This window comes from Phalacrocorax aristotelis, chromosome 3, assembly GCF_949628215.1.
Source record: "Phalacrocorax aristotelis chromosome 3, bGulAri2.1, whole genome shotgun sequence".
Classification (NCBI taxonomy): Eukaryota; Metazoa; Chordata; class Aves; order Suliformes; family Phalacrocoracidae; genus Phalacrocorax; species Phalacrocorax aristotelis.
The window spans coordinates 60813076-60830748 of NC_134278.1; the positions used below are offsets into that span (position 1 = coordinate 60813076).

The 17673-nt window shown below is 36.9% G+C and overlaps 1 protein-coding gene across 2 annotated transcripts in view; it reads left to right on the forward strand.

Moving 5' to 3' along the window:
* Nucleotides 1-17673, forward strand: part of LAMA2 (laminin subunit alpha 2) — a 387452-nt gene that overhangs the window by 266074 nt on the left and 103705 nt on the right. For both annotated transcript variants that reach the window (XM_075087596.1, XM_075087597.1), the window contains exons 25-31: nucleotides 2040-2219; nucleotides 2983-3171; nucleotides 3263-3501; nucleotides 8180-8297; nucleotides 12684-12818; nucleotides 13478-13602; nucleotides 16967-17053. In XM_075087596.1, coding sequence (XP_074943697.1) covers nucleotides 2040-2219; nucleotides 2983-3171; nucleotides 3263-3501; nucleotides 8180-8297; nucleotides 12684-12818; nucleotides 13478-13602; nucleotides 16967-17053 — 1073 coding nt within the window. The remainder of the gene's footprint in view (nucleotides 1-2039; nucleotides 2220-2982; nucleotides 3172-3262; nucleotides 3502-8179; nucleotides 8298-12683; nucleotides 12819-13477; nucleotides 13603-16966; nucleotides 17054-17673) is intronic.

Genomic DNA, 17673 nt, shown 5'->3' on the forward strand with positions numbered 1-17673 from the left:
AGGGTCACAGATGCTTGTTGCCAGGCATAGATTTCCCATGGTTCAATTAATCTGTTTACTTTCATTGTTCCATTTTTTAAATTTAAAAAAAAAATATATATTATTAAAGCTCTATTTAAATCCAAGAATGGGAGGGTATAATCCATCAGAGCAAACAAAGAGCTCTTCAACTTTTTGTGGAGGAGAGCCTTGAGACCTATACTGGACTGACAAATAAGGCAGACCGGATATCTCTGTTTATCTGTGCCACAAGCGCAAAACACACATTGAGACCACTGATATCTGTTGCTGCTGTGCCAGCTCCTCAGTTATATTCTGTAAAGGCTACTTCTAATCGAAAACTACTAGTTCAGTCCCCATGTATGGTCAGTCATATCTCTGCTAGAAAGCATGTCAACCATAAAGGGAATGTCTGCCTAATGCAAATCAGCCACAGCCCCTGACTTGTCATGTGCAAGCATCAATTAGATAAGGATACTTTAGGCTGAAATCAAGGTGTGATCTCTTACTAAAGAGTTAATATCTCATTTAAAGTAATAAGAATAGCACCCATGCTCCCCTTCATTGTTCAGTCTAATAGCAGCTCTTTCCCTTCCCAGTGGATGAAGTGATTTGTGATGATCTGACTCAGTTTTTTTCATTATTTCAGTTTTGCCCATCATATGCTGGTAGTCTGGAGATGAAAGGCTGTTAAAGGGTGACAAGTTATAAAATTTAATCAAGTTCCATGACAGCAACAGTTCAGGAAAATTGTGCTTTGACCTTTGTGGCAGCACAAAGCTGAAGCATAGTTTAAACCTCCTGATTATTTTGTGTCTCTTGATTAATTTCCTTTCCTATTTATGGTCATATCTAAATAAGTGTATGTCCACGTCTCATCTAGTTTTTGGTACTCTGATCTACTTCAGAATTGATTCAGAGTTGTAAACTGAGTGAGACTGGGTTCTGCCAGCTGCTAGTGACTATTTCGGGTACTCTCCGGTGCTTCAAATGGCATTAGACGTGTTCAAACAAGCAAACCTGATTTTATATGACAATAAGTCAAGGCTGATCTGAAATTCAAATCTGTTGACCACTTTCTTGATGTCTAAAGTAGTAAACAGTAAAATACAGTTATGATAAGAACTCAGGAAACCTCACTTACGGCTGGCAGTGTTAGGAATGCTTCCATGTCTGGTCAGTCCATCGATGGTGCTGTAAGTGGAAATACAGAGATGCTTAAAGTACAGTATAGGGCTTGGTTGATTCCTTATTACCCGATCCCTATCTCATGAACAGCGTGCTGATGGGATGAATGTTAGAGATATAGCTCTGCATTTGTTTTCTTCGTTTTCCTCACTCTTTGTGAGGAAGCAATTTTGATACTAGCCCCTTTGCATTTGTTCAGCATACTTCCTGTGATACTTTCATCTGCACAGATTTACTAAGACTCTTATTGCAGTTCTTGATCAAAATAATGTTGTCTATATAATGCTATTGAGAGTCTCTCAACAAGTCTACAAAAATTACAAGTATCTAAGTGGCATCCTTATATTTTTCATTAAATCTGAATTTACAGTTACAGAAACCCTGAGCCCTCACTCTCTGCATATTGGCCAGAGAACACTAGCCTGACTATTGCATAAAAGTACCAAGGGATCAGGCACTGTGTTCCACAACCCCAGTGATGTATAATAAGTGCTGGTGAGAAGTATGCTTGTTCGTAAGGTACATTTCTTACAACCCGAACAGAAGAGGCCCACGACTGAAATGGCACTATGAAAATTGTTTCAATAAAATTCATGGGATCGCTTGCTGATTAAACTATTTTAACCAGTGCTTGTACATTCTTTGATAACATGAGGACAAGGTGCAAAAGGCTTGAGGGGGAAGTCATTATTATTATTGTTAGTAAGACTGTTTTGTGACAAATTGCTCATGGTGTGAAATTAAATTACCTAGAAAGATTTTTTTTTAAGAATTAGAATTTAAAGACTAACACTTCATGGGGAAAGTAGACTTGATTTTGTTCTTGATTTTTTTTTTTTAAATATGTATAGGTGACCTTGAAGGCAGAGCAAATGATTCTACCACTGGTGGATGAAAAGCTTCACCGCAGCACTCTTTCAGGGATTGCATTCCAGCCTCCTGAAATAGTAGCAAATATAGAACAGGTTATGCAGGATCTTCGGTCAGAACCTGTTTACTGGAGACTTCCAGAGCAGTTTGAGGGACGAAAGGTAAACATAAAATTCCACTGAATACTGACATGGATTTATATTTTTTTAATCTTATATTTTGCAACGGTTTTTTTCCCTTCAAATAAGCATGTCATCACACAGTGGAAGGTACTTCAAAAGAAAATAGATGCTTTTCCATTATTAAAAATTATTTGCTCCAATATAGTGGAAATTCATAAGTCTGTAACATGAATGCTATTTTAAAGTATGTATTTACAGACAGTAACATGTAATATTTTTCCACAAGATAGATTCTCTCATAAAAATGATATTTGAAAAATTAAGTTGCATTAATATAACTGTCTTGTAACTTTTTGTTTCTCTCCATTTAAAAAAAAAAAAAAGCTTGATCTTTGTAAGTTACACAGGAGAAAATTATCAAAATAACCCTCCTTTTGGATATTGTTATGCACCTCTGTGACAATTTATTTTGCACTTTTGATATTCCTTGGTTTGGTTTGGGAAAGTTCAGATGTTTCTGTCTCTAAACACAAGCTTTGGGGAGCATCAAGGCACATATAAAGAAATAAATAACATTTTGGTTTTAGTGTAGTACAATAACAAATTGCTGAGGGGTATCTTTGAACACAACCCTTGTCCCCAGATAGTTCCACACGCTCGTATTACTGTTTTCCACCACACACCCATTCATCAGACTGTGCACAGGTGCAGAGTGTATCTAGCTTCTACATATGCCCAGGAATTTATTTTTAGCTAACTGAAAATGAGATTTCTTTTTGTACTTTGTGTTTTACTTTGTTAGCTGACCGCTTATGGAGGGAAACTGAAATATGCAATCTACTTTGAAGCACGAGAAGAGACTGGTTTTACCACTTACTACCCGCAAGTCATCATAAGAGGTGGGCCTCCCACCCATACAAGAATTATTGTCCGGCATATGGCTGCCCCTCTGATTGGGCAGCTGACGAGGCATGAGATCGAGATGACAGAGGTAATGTTTCCATCTGCTTTTTTCCCAGAATTTAAGCGCTTGGTTCTTCTTAGTACTGTTAATAATCTGGTTTTGTATTACTGTCTTTCAGCATGAATGGGAATATTATGGTGATGACCAAAGAGTCAGAAACACTGTGCCCTGGGAATATTATCATGATGACTCAGGTGTCAACAGGACGGTGTCCCGGGCAGATTTTACATGGAAGTATTATGGAGATGACTCAAGACCAAGTAGAGCTGTATCCCGGGAAGACTTCCTGAATGTGTTGTATGATGTTCATTACATTCTTATTAAGGCTACTCATGGCAATATCATGAGGCAGAGCAGGTAACTATTTCAAGCAGTGGGCTGAAATAGTGTAGTAGTCAAAGATAACCTGACTGAGCTTCCCAGAAGTTTTATTCATAACATAAGCAATAAGCAGTGGCTGAGAAGAACAGAAGGAGTTAGTATTCAGCATAGCAGAAGATGCAGGAGAAGGAGATTTTATTCAGTAGAAAATTTAAATCACAATAGGCAAATGAAATCCTTATTTTCAGGATCCTAGAACAAAAAATACACGTAAGCACACACATTCTGAAAAAAAGCGCAAAGTATTTTTCAAATAAATGTCTACTTTATAAAAATGTGATGCTGCAATTGAATATAAATGTTAGCATATGAAGGAATTTTCTCTTGCAACTGGGAAATGAGGTAAAAAGTCAAAGATGAAAACGTACTCCTTTAATGAAATGCTACTTAATCCAAAATATTAGGGGTAGATATAGTCAACATTTTCTATTTGGTTTATTTATTAATAAGTTAGATGATGAAATAAAGATAATTTTTAATAAATTTGAAGTGGACATCAGACAGCAAGATGAGAGGCATAAAAAAATCTGCTGAAATCTGAAGATCAGCCATAAGATTTTATACTTTGAAAGGAGCAGTTAATCGAACAAACAAGGAACAACTGCTTAGTTACCTGTGCTTCAAAGAGGGCTCTGTTATTTAGAACATATCATCAGGGGAACATGATTCAGTAATTATATTCTTGTTGAGAAATGCTAATATTTTAGCTGCATATACAAAGAAGTGTGGCCTGCAAGGTGCAAAATATTAGTCTTTTACTTCCACCTAACACTAGTAAATCCAAAGCATCAAGTTTTGGATCCTGGAATTAAACAAAAAAATGTTAAAGTGTTCAGAGGATAACAGTGAACATCATCAGAGGTCAGAAAGTTTGACCTGTGAGAGAAGATGTAAATAAACAGATTTATTTAGAAATTAGAAATTGCTTTAAGATCTTTAAATTTTTGTCACAGAAGGAAAAGAATGGTGGGTAAGTCAAAAAAGAAATGAGCTTAAACTTCAGCAGGAAAGATTCACATTAGACATGAGAGAAAAATTCCTGAGGGTAAAGAAGTTCCGGAATAGATTATATACACTGTTCCTAAAAGTTTTTGATAGCGAATTCACAGTATCATTTGCAAGCAAAATTTATTAGCAAGGCCACAGAAATAATTGAAGATAAACTCCAAAGGTCTCCAGAGGTCCTTTCTATGATTCTGTCATGTAAGTGATAGGCTAAAATTATTTCTTGATTTCTAGGTTACAAATAGGTCTATAAGAGCATGACCTTTGGGATTTATGAGGGTGAACAGTAGGGGCAGGTATAATGTAGTGTTGCAGCATTGTGTGACAGAAAACATAGTCATTGTCGCTGCTATTGGCTTTATTTAAAGTGTATCTTTTACAGAAAGTATTCATCAAACTTGCACTGGATACATACTAAATATTAATAACATGCCATAAATGTTTTACGTGGGTTTCATTTATTTTTGGCATAGTCAGTTTAGGGTATTGTGTTGCAAGCACAGGGAATTCCCATGGAAATAGATAGGAAAGTAACTCCAGCGTGACATGGAAAATTAGAGAAGCATATCCATGTTTTGTATCTGTTTCTCCCTTCTTCCCTTCCCTTCATGCACTACAGATACTATTTCAGCTGTGGAAGCAAAAACTGAATGCTATCGCAGCTCATGCAGCATAAGTTATGAAAATGAACCTCTATTTTAATGCTTTTGATCTGAGATACATATGGCCATCGTGACTGCACTAGACCTGGGTTATAATACACCGCCATTTTATCAAGGCTACCTAGTAATGAGGCATATAACAGAACAGAGGAGGACTTTGCACTTCCAGGACAGGTTTGCAAGGTGGCACTTAAAGAACCAAAATGTATTTTTACAGCATCGCATTTCAGAATGTGACATTTTATATGACAGCAGGACTTAGCGCAGAGTTCATCTGTTCCTTCTGGTAACTCTCCATCTGAAGTCATAACCTTGCGTATCACACCATATTTGATTTTGGAAGTGCTTATGTTACAATAGATTTCTATGATCTGCCTAGTTATATAGGTAACGCTCGTCACATGGCATCTGAGACTTTAAGTAGAAAATAAGCAGCAAGAATGTGTTATTATTTTTTTTCAAGTTAGCACCTTGAATGATTTCAGAGGAAGTTTTGCTTGAGACTGCAAAATAAATCCCCCAAAATGTTTTTAAAGGTTAGTGGAATATTAGCTTGCATAAGAGTTGAAGGCTTTTATTAAAAATAGTCTGACACCCTCTAAAGGACAATATTTATGCACAACTTTAAACATATATTTGAATTAAGTGACTTATAATAAAGCATTTGTTTAAATAGAGTGTGTTGTGCTTTCTAAATAAGGGCCCTGTTCTAATCCAATAAAGCTTCTTTTTCTACCTGACTCTGCATAGTAGAAAAGTATAGAACAAAAGAAACTGTGGATGGGAGGAGGAAAATATTATATATTAAGTATTTTTAAATTTTTTAAGGTTTTTAATAGTGCCTTAATTTCAACTGCAGAGTTTAAAAGCTGCAGATAAGTGATAAACTACAGGAAAAGCATTTTAAATAAAGTCAAAGCAGCAGCAGCAGTTGGAAGCATAAAAATAGCCTAGTTCCAGCGTTAGCGCTGTATTAGCTATATAGTCTAGCAGCAATGCTAATGTTGTTTCTGCTTCAAAGCTGCAGCATTACTAGTGATTTAGAGATTTCTGCTCAGAATCCAAAGCCAAACATTTTTCTCCTGTATTGTTCATGTTGTTGCCCTCATTTTCACATTCACTGCTCTAAATTGAAACATTTCTTTTATTAGATTTTGTTTTGCTTTTCAGGCAACTAGACTGTGATAATAAATTAGTTTGAATTGGAAGTATGCTTTCAATTTGACTGTGAATATTTCAATATCCCTGATACTGATCAGGTAGCAGTTGTTGGACTGCTGCCTATTAGACATGTTCCAAGAATCAGCCAAGCCTGACCTTCCTTAAGTAGCATTTTCACACAAACAACAGGTAGCTTTGTGGTCCCAGAGTACATTATTATGTAAATACAACTTCCTGACAGTAAAGAGATTTTTCGCAGCACACAGACCATTGCCTCAGCCTTGAAGATGATGGAGAAGCAGATTTCATTCTAGTTTTCCATTAAATGTACAGAGATTTCAATGTAAGCCTACATTGACATATCAGATCTGAATGGTTTTGCCCTCTTTATTTTCAGTCTTCTGTTTTGACCTGGCTGTTTACTTGGACTTTTTTTTGTTCAGTTTCCCTGCTCCACTGAACCTCTTTCATCAGGTAGTAAGAAGGGAACACAGGGTTTAAGCACTAGATGATCTGGAGATTTTGCACTGATGCAAGGTATCAAAACGTACAGGTCACCTAACTTCAATCACAAAACTCTCATCTAGATCAGCAGTAGGCATTTGTTTTTTCCTACAGTCATCCTGACATTGGTGCCTATATGCCAATGTACAGAAGAGTGTCACTCAGTCACTCAGTAATCAAGGTCTGGGAGTAGATGAATGGACCATGAGCATGAGAAGGAGTTGAGCAGTTCTGTGAGCTCCTCTGCATTAGCTCTACGCACAAGACATGTAATGAATAGACTCCAGCTGCTTTTTTGATATTTATTCAGCTAGTTAGTCACATGTTTGTCAACATTTTCTTTTAAGTTGGCAATATATTTGAAGCTTTAAAATTTACACTATTCTACCCTTTTTGTTTCTCAAAGACAGTAAGGGCTTCCAGATCATAGCATTCTTTTAAACAAACCACCAAAATAAAGAAGTAAGCTAAACGAACAGCATTGCGGTACATTAGGATCAAGTGTATTTCATTAGATACTATGTTTGTCGTCTTTGTCGGTGATGTACTCAACCCTATTTGGCAGGTCAGCATGCATGCTGGAAAGACGGAGTGGTTGAGAGGGAAGGATATTGTTATTGATACAGTCAAACAAATGTTTGGAAAGTTTAAATGTCAGAAGCTCTACCATGAAGCATATCCCTTTCTGATACTAGCAGATACTTCTGTAGTAGGATTTCTTGTTTGCTTGAAATTATTTGTTTCTGTGTCTAAATGATCCTAAGAGAAAAAAAAAAAAGGATAGCTGGCTACAGATCTTAAAATTCCTGCTAAAAAGGCAAATGTCCAGTGTCTCTGAAGTCAGCTTTAGAGCTTGTTAGGTTGCTTTAGTTCCTGAGGGTAGATTTTATTTTTTTAAATGGTTGCCTCATTAAAGGCTCATTTAGTGAACAATTTTATTGTCGTACCTATGAGAATTATGAATTGGAACTGCATTTGATATGTGACTTCAATTTCTTAATGAGTCCCTCTAAATGAGGAATCAGATACGAGCTTTTGTTAATAGTTTGGCTGAAAAGAGATTTAAAAAAGAGAGAGAATCAAGCAGGAGAGAAAAGTTAGTTATACTAATGCCTAGAAATGGAAAATGAGATTGTAGGTTGTGGTAGCTTTGTTGTTTCCTGAGAAGAGGCAAAAATGGTGCCGTTTGTGTGTCCTGTAGATCAAGACCCTACAAACACCCAAATAAAACCATTTTCTCCCATGCCAGCTGACAATGAATTAACTGGGTTTGAGTTAGTGCTTGACTAATCTCATTAGAGATGTTTGCTCCTTTTTTTCAGGATTTCTGAGATCTCAATGGAAGTTGCCGAAGGCAGCACTGTGTCTGGGGTGACTCCTCAGGCTTCCTTTATTGAGAAATGTGACTGCCCAGTGGGTTACTCTGGTTTGTCTTGTGAGGTACAGTATGAACCTGACTTCCAATAAGTCTTTATACCTTCTTCAGTCCATTCATTAGTAAAGTGTGATAAGTAATTAGAATGTGAATTCATTTAACTGGCAACAATTCTGCCTTAACTTAATAACTGTCATTCATTCTCTCTCAGGTATGTCTCTCACAAGAAAGTTAAGCTTTTTTTTTTTTTTTTGCTTTAGGCAAATATGCTACTGAAACCATGGCAATGAGTTAGATTACTTAGAATACAGAAAAGTGCATTTTACTGGGCCAGCATCTCTGAGGCTGAATTGTGTGACTGATACTGCCTGATCAAGCCTATTTGGACACATAAGGGTATAACATATTGTAATGTACTGTGTACAACAGATTGCACTATGTTATCGTGTTACGGTGAGGCCATAATACACAATAAACTTACAATACCATATCCTCCAAAAGGCTGAACTGTATGCATCATTTTAGCATAACCTTGATTCACAGAATCTGTGGAGAAAAACACAGGAAACCTCTCTGTCAAATTAAACCCCAACTGATTCTATAAATTATTGATAGTGGTAAGTAAACTGCAAATTAACATTTGTAATAGTGAATAATTAAAAGTTACATTGTACTTATTCCTGAAAAGTTAAAGTTCTATCAGTTGAATGAAATTGACCAAATAAAGTATAAAAATTAATATGAAAACAAAGAAACAAAAAAATATTATTAAAGTTGTAGCAACAAGCACTCTAATGCAGAATTTTAAAATTCTGTAAAGGCTTTCCAGATTTTCAAGTTTGCCTTGTTTGGCATTTAAATTCTCATTAAAAAATTTAATATCTGTATGATTGATTGAAGTATTTTGTTTGGGAAAAAAGCTGAACAGCATTATAATTTGGATTTCTTAAATGTTTGTATTATAATGAATAACCCAAATAACAACAAAATTTTAAAAGAGGTAATTTCAAAAGCAAAAGTTGAAATAGTGCATTCTGAACAGTTGGTCAAAAGGCAGTTCATAGTTGAGAACTTGTAGATTCCTCACATTGATCTTTCCTCGTGAAACTGTTCCAAAAGCGTACCTTTGTGGACCAGCACTAATAGGATGAAAGTTGTCCATTTTGCTTTCATTTTGCATGCGTGAATGCTCAAAATAGCACTGCAAATATATTAAAAATGCAGATGAAAACCATCCTGTGGTATGTCTGTGCTTCATGAAAGAAGCTTCATGGGAGATGTATTCAAAACTTCAGGAAATGTCTACTGTGCACGTTCAAACTGTCAGTTTTCTCAATAATTATGATTTATTCAAGTGGATTTATGAAAATACATTGGAAAGGACCACTGATTTCTGGCAAATATTTTTCCATTTTACTCTCCCACAGTTATTCTTCCAGTGGTGGTATAGGACTCCGGTAAGATCTTGCTCAGTCCATAGACAAAAGCTTGCCTCCTGTCAAGTTTCAATACCCTTTATGTAAGCGATGGAGCTGCTTGTAAAAAGAGCAGAAATTCTGGAACACGGTCCCGTTAGTGTATTTTGCTGTATTTTTAGAAGCAGTTGAATCACTGTCTTAAAATAAAACAAAATAGATCTGATAGGAATGGAAACTTTTGTCCTGAACTGTTGAAGTTTGGTAAATTTCTAACTCACCGAACACTGGGAGAAAAGTGTTGGTCAACTAGGTGAACTTGTGCTCCTTATAAATGTACTATATATATTGTTTTTGCTTATCTAAATGTTTTCATGCTGAAGATTGCATGTTTCAAAAGTGCCCACGTTTTATAGAAAATCAGCTGACTTGTTTGCATTTGTAAAAGGTATCTTATGAAAGGTACCAGAGGAAGTGTTCAAGGTGTAACACTTGGCAGAATAGACAAAATTTTTGACTGTGTGTGCTTTTGATGATGAGACTGGCAGTCTTTCGGTGTGCAAACCAGCATGTTTTTATTATTAAGCAGGACTAGCAATTCCAAACGCCTTTGTTGGAATTGCTAGGTGGCAGTAGCAGGGAACAACGCCTTGAGTATTCTGCAAAGTCCTCAGACTCCCTGACTAAGTAGGATCTTGTAAAGGGTTTCCCCAAGCTGGCGGTGGGAGAAAATTTTGAGTGAATAAGTGAAGGGAAAGATGCCGTCTTATCTGCGAGAACTCTGCTCCTTTCAGATGTTGTACAGGCTTGTGTTATGCAGAAAATGAGGCAACAGGAACAGTGAGTTCATAGGAAATGTGTGCAAGGAAGTGAACAAAGTCTTTCTTTGCACACTATTTCGATAAGAGCATACATCTGGATGTGTGTAAATACACACATGAGAAATTAACGGGCTCCAGCATTTGCTCAGAAGTACAGATTTTTTTTTGAAATTACTGTAACAAATTGCATTTTCAAAGAAAAATATATGATAATGTAATTACAACTTTATTTTAATTCACACCCACCAGGGGCTGGAATAAATGTCTCAGTTGCAACCTTCATACTTTGTGCTTAATTGTGCAGTCTTCACATGCTCGTAACTTAGTTTATTTTTAGAGTGCTCAGTGAAGGTTACGGTGTGTTCTGAAAAGGTTTATTTAATTTCAGCAGGAGAAAAAAACACATCTGATACCCAGGCATTCTTTAAGCAAATGCTAACAGGGTTTATGTATCTATTTCCTGATTTATCCTGTAATTGCATTGTGAGGACTCTGTGCACAGCAGTTTTTACTAGAAGTGACATTTATATCCTTTTTTTTTTTTTTTTTTTTTAATCCAGTAGCAGGCTAGAAAGCATTGGTGAGAGTTTCCCTAATGGTTACTTCTGAAAATCTTACAAAGTAGTAATGGAAAATGTAGTCTGCTTCATCTTTTGTCTGTGTCGCATTTCATCTCAGAAATGCTTAGATCAAAATAGATGAGAAGAGTGTCAATAGCCTATCAGAAAAAACAGTTAGAGATTAGATTTGTTTGAGGATATACCATATATTTATACCCCAATCTTAAAGTTACTCAGAACTTGTAAAGCTGTGCTTTATACCATTTTATGTTTGGAGAAGGACTCTTCTGGGGACGGAGAGAGAGCAAAAAATGAGGAAATTGTACTAAGCAAAAAAATTACTTTCATTTGAGATTATTTATCTAAATTGGAATTCTTCACAAACCATGAAAAAGCAGATAGTCTGTTTCTATGCTTCAGGGATCTTAATGTAGCCTAAGTCAAAATAAAAGTGGAAAGCAGAAGTGAGTTAAATTACTTTCTTTGTGATTCTAAAGAAAATAATTATGTTTATGCCTTTTCCATAACTTAGACTCCTGGAGGTTTTGGCGATGATTATAAAACTGTCGGAGTGGTGTCATATGAATAGAATCCAGGATGTCAGCTAGTGCTTGACTGAAAAATCCTGCTTTTGATCATAAAAAGTTACTTACTCCAGAGTCTTTTTTGTTTATTTTGCATCTATTTTATTGCTGTGTGAAAAGTACACTACTCAACATTCTTTCCAAAAAGCAGAAATAGTGGTCAACAGTAGGAAATTACATCAGACAGCCTTCATAGGCTCCTGGCACCACTAGGTGGTGGGATTTTTATGTGGGACGAGTGACTTGTCTGTATGTGCTTACCCCTAACGGTCTGAACTATCAAAACGGTCCTGTTTGTATTTTTATGCTACCGTCGCTGTGTGCTTTCTGGGACTATGTAGACACTGTCATACATTTGCATCATAAGCCTGAAATAAAGACCAAGTGCTTGATTTTGCATGTGTCAGCTTTGGCAGTAATTTTTGGTTTCCCCTCAGAATTTTATTGCCAAGCTTGGGCAGAGGAGACTTAGTGACAGATAAATTTGATATGGGGCTAATAGTCCCAAGACATGTAAAACCTTTAATATTTTGAATTCTCTACTTTTATGGTCTTTAAATCATATATCTATAAATAATGCAGCCATGCAGCCAGTTTTTGATTATCATCATTCAGCTTTTGCTTGTTATCCATCAGGCAATATGTAGGCAGATATTAGCTTGTCAAACCTGAAAAAGTTACCAGGGGTGAAGGAAACAGAACCATCATGCTTGCTCTCCACAGTCCATGCAAAAAATTTATTTCAAAAACAAACCTTATTCTTAAGAAATGAAAGGAATGATGCTTGGTGCACAGTGAGAACAGTGAGGTGTTCTGCATCTGAATGAAAGGTCTCTCAGGCTGTAGTGTGAAAAGCCTGGTGCCAGTGGCATGCTCCAGGGATTTTTCAGCAATGTTTCCAATTAGGGCTGGCTCTTGTTATCTGTGTATTGTTTGTACCACAGCTGGAAACCTGTCAGGTTCTTTTCACAAGTTGTAAAAACTGGTGATTGGAAAGATGAGCTTGCAATGCTCCCCATACCTAGTCCAGTCCGTAATGATCTGTTTTCTTCTGCATCTTTTTTATTGCAGTCATGCTCTCCAGGATTTTATAGGCTTCCATCTTCACCTGCAGAAAGGACACCTGCTCAGACCTTAGGCGCCTGTGTTGTATGTCAGTGTCATGGACACAGTACTATGTGTGACCCTGAAACATCAGTTTGTCAGGTATTATATTTCTGAACTTATGCACTAGATTAATCTTAATGTAAAATTCATAAATTGTGTAACTGATCTAAAAAAATATAGGACAATATTTTAATCCAATTTTGTTTAAATAGCTTAAGTGTCAAATTTAAAGGGGGGTCAAAAAAGCAAACCGTCTACCTTTGGAGTTTTCCATTCTGATTTTCTAGAATTCAGATTATGCAGTGTTTTATTGCTGCTGAATTACTATTTGTGTAAAAAGAAGAACTAAATACCTGCAAACGAAAGAGGCAATGTACCATGTGTCGTATAGCAAACACAACACTGCTCTTATAGGTAATAATATGTGTGACCTGATACAGTAAGATTGAATTTTAATTTATTATTTCTCCTGCTTCAACGGCTGGAACAGAAGACGGGAAGAAGGATGAATGGAACAGGAAATTCTATAGGATACATCTGGCTAGCTGCAAGCCTCCATTCTTCCTCCTTGTAAACCCGTATATAACTCAGCAGGCATTTGACAGATGCTTTAAGCAAGCGGTCCCACTGCATATCATATCAGGGAGAGAGAAATTATGAATCGAAATAACTTTGAATCCCTGAGGCTGGGAATAAAATGTTGTCTGCTTTCTTGTAATTATCAAATACAGCTTTTATTCTGGCTCCTTCCTCTGCAGAATTGTCAGCACAATACTGCTGGTCACCACTGTGAGAGATGTGCCCTGGGGTTTTATGGCATTGTCCAAGGCTCCCCGGACGACTGTCAGCCTTGTGCTTGTCCCCTATCCACTTCTAGTAACAAGTAAGTAAGCAAACTCATGATGCAGAATTACCTTTGCAGCAAGCAAGAACTTCATTTTGGGCTCACTGTGTCCTTCTTCAGATGGCTGCAGGAGAAGTGCATCATGTAAGCCATACTAAAAATTTCCTATCTACTTTTGCTAATTGATCTCCCTTTAAAAGTCGGGAATTGCTCTCTTGCTAATTTGTGATGAATAAATTAATAAGTGCTAGAAAATGCAATACTCAACAGATAATGAATGTGTGTTATAAAGTTATTCTCACAAACAAAGCTAGAGCAGAACTCAAGTACAATATAGCCACAAGGGAGCTGTAAAAAGTCTTATGCTCATATATTATGTTGGTATAAATGTGTTACAGTGCCTTTCTTGCTCCACTGTGGAATTTATTGATTCCTTATTTAATGTTACATGAGTTTTAGGCAATTTGTGAAAGATAGAATAATTTAAAAGCAATATAGTTATTGCAGCATAAATTTTATTGGCTGCTTTATGCTAATGAGCCTTGCCACGATGTCTCTGCATGTGTTCCCAACAAATGATACTTTAGCACTTGAGATTTGTTTCTTCTTTTGCTGAGAAGCTCTTAATGATATTTGGAATCATACCATAGGACTGCTCTGAAAAGGTTTGTTTCATGATTGTTCTCTTGAAAGGTTGGAAATGTTCCTTAAAACCATTTTTCTGTGCTTTCTCTGACGTTTAGGATGTTTTAGAAGTATTTCAGCCACTATGTCTGGGAAAATTTTTTTTCTTCTTCTTTCTTCTTCATTTTATCATTTTGGGGTGGTCTGAGGTTTATTTTGAAGGAGGAAATCCCTTTCTCAAACATCAGTAGCTAAACACATCATGATCTTTCATCCATGGCAAGTTGTTTTAAGAAGACTTCCAAACCTCATAAATACCAAACTGAGAACAACCAAACAATTATAAAAGGGGCTTAAAGAAATACCCTTTATCTCAGGAAGTTATAATGTGGTCTTAACTGCAAGTTTATCTGAGTTGTACCCTTTTTCATGACTTGATTACATGTTCTACCTATTAGTATGGAGAAAGGAAATTCAAGTTGCAAAGAACAAGATCAGCCAAGCTTCTCAGCTTTGCACATCAGCAAACACACTGGAAAAAACTTTTTCTGTTACTGACTGGCAATAGGAGGTGCTGAAAATATCATTCAATCCTATTTTTTTTCTGGGGCTTAAGAACCTTTGGTTGCCCAGAAATACAGGTGTCAGATCAGAAAATGAGCAGGCCTTTTCACCTGGGTGGTGATGGCATGCTGCTACAAGAATTTAGACATATTCTCCACACTGTGCTCCAGAAATGACTTCAGTATTTTATCTAAAAGCTAAGGTAAAACACAGGGTGTGGGTGTCACCGAAGTGCTCTACAGTTGAGAAATGTGTGGACTCCAGGTAGTATGTGTGTCCTGGATGTGCACTCAAATTGCTGAGCTGCCTGAGGAAGGGCGAGCAAGCAAAGTGCCAATACCTCATGCAACCACATGGCCTGCATGGCTGCAGTTGTTGTCAAGGCCTTTTGTGTCATGCTCACATGATGTGATCATGAGGCTTTTTTGCCAAAAGCCTTCATAGGAGATAAGTGAATAACACCTAGTCTGAAATTAGTAAATACACTTAATCATGAGAGAGTGATCCAATTTCTTAGTGCTGTCAAGAGAACAGTCAGATCTGAGTGTGTCCAGAAACAGAACTGCTTGGGTTTTATAGAGCTTAACTCAGATGTCTCTAGACATCACGGACAGGATTTCTCCTGTTAGCTGTAGTCATCAACAATTTTGGTCCCTGTATAATAAATGCAGGGTCAGATGACTATATATCTCACCCATGTTAAAACTGAAGGAAAACACCATTGAACGGAGGGTGGGGGAGGAGGTGTTTCAAATGTCTGTATATGCCTGTCTGTGCATCACAATTTTTGCACTGCTGGTAGAGGATAGCTGGACAGTTGGCTTAGACTAAATGCCTAACGTTTCAATGGATAGGCCTAGATGGATAGATATATTCCATAAAGCTACAGAATTAGGTGGAAAACGAGGGTATCGCACCTTGAATTTATGTGTGTTGTGCAGCTCAGTGAAAGCTCTTCAAGGTACTGTTATGGAAAAAATCTAACTACCTGCAGCTATTGTATGGTAGCTGAGTAATCATAATCTGCATGACATGCAGATAGCTAATGAGCTATCTCATTAGCTTATTATGGCATGACTGACATGATAATACTTGTGAATTAGTATAGTGCAATTATTTTTATATATGAAATTTCACAAAACTCCACTAATGTTTGTTCCTGGGGGTGTGGATCTACTTTTATAGAGCTGAAAATGTGTTGGATAATGAGTTTGCGAGTAATTGATCAATTTGTTTACATTTTTTGCAAAGGTGTAATTTTGTGTACTCATTCAAGCACTATTGATTTAATGCATTATAAGGAAATCAGAGTAGGATGCTGACTATACTGCACCAAGAAGGAGCTCTGGGCTCACTGCTAACCACGTCTGTGTTTTTCTGGTTCTTCCACAAAGAGCTGAAAGAGCTTTACAGTATTGCACCATTTTAATATTTAGTCTGTGCTTCTTTTCCCCTACCCTTTTTGTTTGTTTTAATTGTCTGTGCAGGCACTTAATGCACTAATTGCAGCAACATGCTACTTTGCACAGTTCCCATAGGTACACACTGCAGTCACTCGTTCTTCATCTATGTCGTGGCTTAGTATAAATAATCTAGTGTCTTCTGTAATTAAGATATATCCCCTGCCTGATCCTGAAGAAGGTAGCTTCTAGGGTTTGTTTTTTCCTTTGTAGGTCAGTCTTTTCAGTCCATCTTTGAGAAGATCATCTGACAGTGCCTTTTTGGAAGGTTCCACATGGCTATGACTTTGGTTCGTTTCTCCCTCTTTATGTGTTACCTCTGAGTAAACTCTTCCCAGCTTATCTCTTTTTATTCAAACTAAAATTAAACCAGACTGGAAAGGCTGGATGTTTGTTAGCTCAGTTTCTTAATCTTTTGTTTCACATCCTTCCCATTACTACCTTTTCTTGACCACTGTGACAGCACCATTCAATCACACAGACGTACAGCATGGGCACTGCTGACTCCATCCCCTCTGATACGACCTCGTTGATTCTGCACTTCCAGCATTTGTCTAAAATGTGCCAGTATCACAGCAAGGCATTCACAAAATTCTTAATCGAAAGGAAGGATCTCCCACAGGTGCTTATAAACAGATGAGAAAACGCTGCCATTTACATTAAGAGTGGAGCTTACCATGAGCCCTTTGGCACAGCTGACTAGAGTGAAATGATGCAATAGAGTGGAAAAAGTTTTTTATTTGCTTTTGTTTTAGTTTTAGCCCGTCTTGTGTTGCGGAAGGACCTAGTGATTACCGGTGTACTGCATGCCCACCTGGATATGAAGGCCAGTACTGTGAAAGGTAGGAGAAAGGAGAACGAGGAGCAATGAAAGGCAGGCAAGACACAAAGGAGAGCAATGTCCTTCGATACTATAAGCATATGTTTACTAATGTTTAAATACATGCCTTTGGATAAGTTATTTACTTTTTATATGTTGCTAAAGCTCAGCCATAATAGGCAATTTTTATGTACACCCACTGTAAACTGATAATCAGTGTTACTTATATCACAGATATTGTCCTAGTCTTAATTTCTGATTTAGGGGGTGTGTGTGTCCCTGGGCCTCAGAAGTTAAACTGAAAAGTACGAGATTTATCTAAAATTAGATACCATGCTTATTGTGTGTCTTGATGTCACTCATACCCTTTGTTCTAGTGACTGTTGTGTCCTCATGGGCACTGACTGTGAAAGACACATATAAACATATTAATGAGCAAATTGCAAATTAAAAATCTAAACAGCAGCTGTTGTCCCATCCATAGCAACGCTGCGGTATTAAGATGATCAAGATTATCAAGAGTCTACTATGAGATTTCACTTCTAATGCAGAATGCAAGTGGCTAGTGGGAAAGAAAAGGTCTATAGACCAAACACTGCTAATGTAGAAACCTTTTTGTCATGGTATAATAGAAGTTTAACC